We start from the raw sequence: 5785 nt of genomic DNA, 5'->3' as shown, positions 1-5785 counted from the left end.
AATAAAATGACAATTGAATAGTTAAATAAAAATAAATGTTTTGGTTATGCGTTTCTGTCGTAACCGACTACGTAAATTTCCCAGCATTCCATTCCAACTTCCTTTTCCGCCATTTTTCAGACAGCGAAGGTGAGAAGTACAAAAGGCTACTTTTATAAAATCTAAATTTCTATGTTATTAAGTCTACATTTGGCATAAATACACATGGTTTCAAAGAGAAATATAGTTAAGGTTGCCATACAGTCTATATTTTGAGTCCGAGAGGCTGTGATGAGAAAAATATCACTTGGATAGTTTTACAAAGTTGACAAGCGCCGGACTGCAGGGTTGAGGCCGTTCAGATGTATACACCAAAATGCATCTATATTTAGCCTAAACGCGAACTAGGATACAACAGTATTCCCTTATTTTGTGTGTTAGTGGCTAAACGGACAAACCCTACCACAGTGGCTAGTTTAGCGTCCTCATTGGATCTACATGGCTATCTCGTCAATGTCCTGAATTCATTAACTTATGTATATCTAGCTAACGTTAGTGTTGTAAGTTGTCATCTAACTCATACACCAGACCACGTGGCAAGTCTAACCTACAGGCACGTTCATATCGAGACCATAATGTATGAAATTGTTTCTCATCAGGTTTTTCCGTGCCTGGAAGAAGACTCGAGATGCCAGGAAGGTGAGTAGCCAATGATAGTCGGCTAACTTAGTTGTTGTTGCCCTCTGCCATGGTTAACAACTTTTGTTTTAGCTACTAGACACATTTGCAAGGCTTTACTTAACTTTCTTTAGTATGGTCATTTTTTGGAGGTAGTTAATACTGAATTTGATATGTGTTTGTACAAAGTAGGAAGTACTATTGTGCATTGGTTGATTCTGGTGAGTATTTAGGGTATGCAGTTGATTGACTGCTGACTGGATTACTCTGGCACCAGCATGATGCACAGGTTGAGTGCTCTGGTTTATGCAGTCTTTTCATTTTCGCAGACTGTGGAGCAAGGCTATCTTTGCCGGGTACAAGCGTGGCCTGAGGAACCAGCGTGAGCACACCGCCCTGCTCAAGGTGGAGGGAGTTTACACAAGGGAGGAAGTTGACTTCTACCTGGGCAAGCGCTGTGCTTATGTCTACAAGGCCAAGAAGTAAGTTTCCCCATCTTCTGTCTCATGGCTAATTTACAATAAGTATTTACCACAGGATTTTATATTAACCCATTAGACCCCAATACAATTCTAGAGTTCTGCTGTAGATTACTTAGAATGTAAGAGCTCGTTTTCTTACACATTTCAAACATACTTGGCTCAAGAACAATTAAGGAATTACAAGGGAACTTAGTTTTGAAGAGCATTACCTCTTTAATGACAGTTGTAAATTTGACTTAATTACTCACTCAAAATGTACCAAGTATAATATATTATACTTATGATTATTATTTAAGTAAAGCCAAAGGAGGTGTTGGTTATGGCCAATAGGCACGACTCTTCGCCACATACCATAAAGCCCCGTGTCGCCTTAATTCTATTGTAAACTGATTACCAATGTCATTAGAGCAATACAAATAAATGTTTCGTCATACCCAAGGTGTACGGTCTGATATACTATAGCTGTTAGCCAATCAGCATTCAGGGCTTGAAACCACCCCATTTATAATTACATATAAATGTGACCAGAAGATTATTTCCATGAGAGAGAGCAATCATTCGATCTCCACCGCTGATGTGCTTGCCTGTACCAACCAAGTTATCATGACAGGACCTGCTAATATCAGCTGTTTGACAGCATCAGACATCGACAACACTAAACATGTCCGAATCCTTCTCTCCAACCAACATAGAGGTACTGCCTCTGTCACAGTGAAAAGTCCTGTCCGCTTCGGCGCCGTCATTTTGAGTAATTAAGTGAGCTTTTTTTCCCTCCTAATGACAGCATACCCTGTTGGGCTCAGAACTGGTGCATCGGTCTAAGGCACTGCATCTCTGTGCTAGAGGCGTCACTACAGACCCTGGTTCGATTCCAGGCTGTATCAGAATTCACCCCACCCGCATGTACAAATTACCTTGACTAACCAGTACCCCTGCACATTGGCTCGCTACCGGTACCCCCCGGTACACACCTACTCATTCAAGGGTTTATCTTTATTTTCTACATTGTCGAATAATGGTGAATACATCAAAACTATGAAATAACACATGGAATCATGTAGTAACCACTGGGTTCCTCCTTGGTCAAATAGCCCTCACACAGCCTGAAGGTGTGTTGGGTCATTGTTCTGTTGAAAAACAAATGATAGTCCCACTAAGCGCAATGCGCTCATGCGGAGATCATTCATTCACCTACTCTGCATCTCACAAAGACACGGCGGTTGGAACCTAAAATCTCAAATTTGGACTCATCAAACCAAAGGCCATATTTCCACCTGTCTAATGTATATTGCTCGTGTTTCTTGGCCCAAGAAAGTCTCTTCTTATTGGAGCCCTTTAGTAGTGGCATCTTTCCAGCAATTCGACCATTAAGGCCTAATTTGCGCCGTCTCCTCTGAACAGTTGATGTCTGTTACTTGAACTCTGAAGCATTTATTTGCGGTGCAATTTCTGGGGCTGGTAACTAATGAACTTATCCTCTGCAGCAGAGGTAACTCTGGGTCTTCCTTTCCTGTGGCGGTCCTCACGAGAGCCAGTTTCATCATAGTGCTTGATGGCTTTTGCGACTGCACTTGAAGAAACTTTCAAAGTTCTTCATTTTCCACATTGACTGACCTTCATAGGTTGCTGTTTCTCTGCTTATTTGAGCTGTTCTTGCTGTAATATGGACTTAGTTAAAAGACCATCTTCTGACCATCTTAGGGGAAGACCATTTTCTGTATACCTCGTGAAGCTGGATGAGAGAATGCCAAGAGTGTGCAAAGCTGTCAAGGCAAAGGGTGGCTTTAAAGAATCTCAAATATAACATATATTTTGATTTAACACTGCTAGGGTAGTAATCTATAGTCTCATCTGACCTGTTTGATAGTGGATGTTAAATGTGTGGGTTATATTCTTTTAACCTAGACTAGTGTTGCCAGTTCACCGTATAGGGAAGTGAGGTGTTTACCAATACACATTTTTGTTGTTGACATCACCCGTCTGTAAACACAAAGCTACTGTTTTCTCTATAGTCTTGTGCTGTGGCAGGCTTTTAAGGATTTGTAGGACAGCGTATTCTTCCCATTACTGTATTATAAAATTGTTTTTATACCTTACTCTAAGATGCTTCTCCCTTGTCTGGCCCAATTTCAAATTGATGTTATGCTGTTTTTATAGAAGAGCCACTTTTTCGGTGGAACTTTGTCCTTGTTTTAATTTAGTTCTGTGACAGACGTCTAATTCTGCTCACTGTCTTCAATCTTATCAGGAACACAGTGACGCCTGGTGGCAAGCCCAACAAGACGCGGGTAATCTGGGGCAAAGTCATGCGCGCTCATGGCAACAGTGGAATGGTGCGGGCCAAGTTCAGCAGTAACCTCCCCGCAAAGGCCATGGGACACAGAGTCAGAGTGGTGAGTAGTACCTTCAGCTGCTCTTCTCTGATTAGTAATAAGTTTCTTCCTGGACATACAGACAGTCCAGTCTGTTCTAGCCCTTCACTGTCTAGTGGTGGTCCCCCATGGGTGGTTTGGGAAGCACTGCTTTTTTGCTCTGTGTAGGGTTTGAGCCAAAGCAAATACAGCTCAAAGGAATTTGCTGCAACCCAACCGTATAGAACATTGTTTTATCCCTGCACAGGCGCACCTGATTAACTTACACAGCAGCTCCAAAGACATTTGATTAGTTGATTCAAGTGTGATTTTGTAGGGCTTGTACAGCAATGTCTAATATCAGAGGTACTTTAGGAAGGAGGTTGCCTGAATTTGGAGTAATTTGAACTTTTGTTAGTTCAGGGAACATCCATGTAATTCTGTGTGATCACCTCTTGAAACTGATTTTGTGAGAGGGAGAAGGCATTCTTGTTCGGTGGTTTGATCTTTGGGTGGAAAATCCAAGAAATTGTGCTGTATGCAACATCCTTAACGGATAACTTGAACTGCAAAATGCTTAATTTCAACACTTTTACCACCTTTTTGAAGTGGTTTTCAGCCATTTCCAGTGACTGGTTGTGTATGAGGCAAGCTGTGAGAAAAATAAACCCACCATTTTCAGATGTTGGGGCAGTGCTTAGCCTTCAGGCATGTCGGTTTCTTTAAATATTTATCTGGCAGTGTTACACCACTTATTGTTGCTGTTCATCTGGGTTGTGGGGTGAAGCTACAAAGGATTTGTTTTTCTTTATAAGTTGATGCTAAAAAATCAAACCTTTTCAATGGATTGTAGGCTCTATTTTAGTACTAAACGTCCCCCTCATGACCACTACATATTGGGCAAGTGCGCATATGGAAAAACATCTGGAAGTGCCAATTCCCCACTCAATGTATGTTTGTATTGATTTGGTGCCTATGAACTCACCTCGCTGCTTTTTGTCTTTCAGATGCTGTACCCGTCTCGTGTGTAATTTACTGTTTGTGTACATACATTAAACAACTCAGTTCCACAATTAGTGTTTTGTGTTTTCTTGGCAGTCGGAGGGTGGGAATCAAAGTATGTTATTTTCAGGAATTGACCATATTTGTCTTAACTTTTCTTGACCAGTGAAGTATTATAATACTATTGTGCTTTCTGGATTGTGATGGTGTAACTCCTTGTTTTTAAGCAAGGGAAATAATTTTATATGGCAAATAAATTATTCCTATGTACAGTTAGGTAAAAGGGTCTAATGTCTTAACCTTTGGGATTGCTGCTTCACAGTTCATTTAAACCCTCAAATGTTAAACCTGACGAACTCTTTATTACAAAAACATGGATGTCCATATGGGGGTGCCTAACTCAAACCTCTAGTTTGCAATTGGCCCCTGTGCTTAATTGTTTCAATATGACTTTTCACTGCCTACATTGCGATGTTTAACTTATCTTCACTCCTACAATTGACTTGGCATGTACTACTGCAATCCAGATGCGCTGACCAGCTTTATAATGGCGTTCTTAGCAAAAAAGTCCAGCGACATGTTCAAAGGGTGAGGAGAAAACCAGTGCGTAAAGTCCAAATCAAACTACAAGTGTATTTCCATGTGTGTGAACACTGGAATTAGAATGCATGGAAGTGACCCAAGAGATGACTGCCAGCGAGCATCAATGGCTTAATGCGTCAAACTAGGTAAGTATGCGGAGCAATGCCTGTAAAATAAGCTTATAAATGGTGTGAGTCGTTTGAGATTACTTAGTCTGATTTTATGCTATCTAAATATGTAGTTTAAAATGTATTTGTCTGAAACTAAGGTTTCAGTCAAATAGGCTATAACAATTGCACCCTACCTGTTTTTGATTGTGTATTCAGACCCCTTTTTCCACGTTCTGTTACGTTCTAGCCTTATTCTAAAATGGATTAAAACATTGTCCTCATCTAAACACAACCAATAATGAGAAAGCGAAAACATGTTTTTGTCAATGTTTGCAAAATTATTAAAAACAATCTTAATTATTCAGACCCATTGCTACTGTATGAGGCTCAGGTGAATCCTGTTTCCATTGCTCATCCTTGATGTTTCTACAACTTGATTGGAGTACACCTGTAGTAAATTCAATTATTGGACGTGATTTAGGAAAGTACACCTGTCTATATATTTTTACCTTTATTTAACTAGGCAAGTCAGTTAAGAACAAATTCTTATTTTCAATGACTGCCTAGAACGACAGATTTGTACCTTGTCAGTTCGGGGGTT

The 5785-nt window shown here is 40.3% G+C and overlaps 1 protein-coding gene across 1 annotated transcript; it reads left to right on the top strand.

The window, feature by feature from the left end:
- Positions 1 to 69: 69 nt before the first annotated feature.
- LOC115106793 (large ribosomal subunit protein eL33) lies at positions 70 to 4563 on the top strand. The gene is made up of 5 exons (XM_029629885.2): positions 70 to 129; positions 639 to 678; positions 987 to 1139; positions 3388 to 3532; positions 4498 to 4563. Exons 2-5 carry the CDS (start codon positions 668 to 670, stop codon positions 4519 to 4521), a joined length of 333 nt encoding a protein of 110 aa, XP_029485745.1. The 5' UTR covers positions 70 to 129; positions 639 to 667; the 3' UTR covers positions 4522 to 4563.
- Positions 4564 to 5785: the final 1222 nt, after the last annotated feature.

This window comes from Oncorhynchus nerka, linkage group LG23 (assembly GCF_034236695.1).
Source record: "Oncorhynchus nerka isolate Pitt River linkage group LG23, Oner_Uvic_2.0, whole genome shotgun sequence".
Classification (NCBI taxonomy): Eukaryota; Metazoa; Chordata; class Actinopteri; order Salmoniformes; family Salmonidae; genus Oncorhynchus; species Oncorhynchus nerka.
The sequence above is the reverse complement of the archived record's forward strand: the minus strand, read 5'-3'. Positions and strand labels throughout refer to the sequence as shown.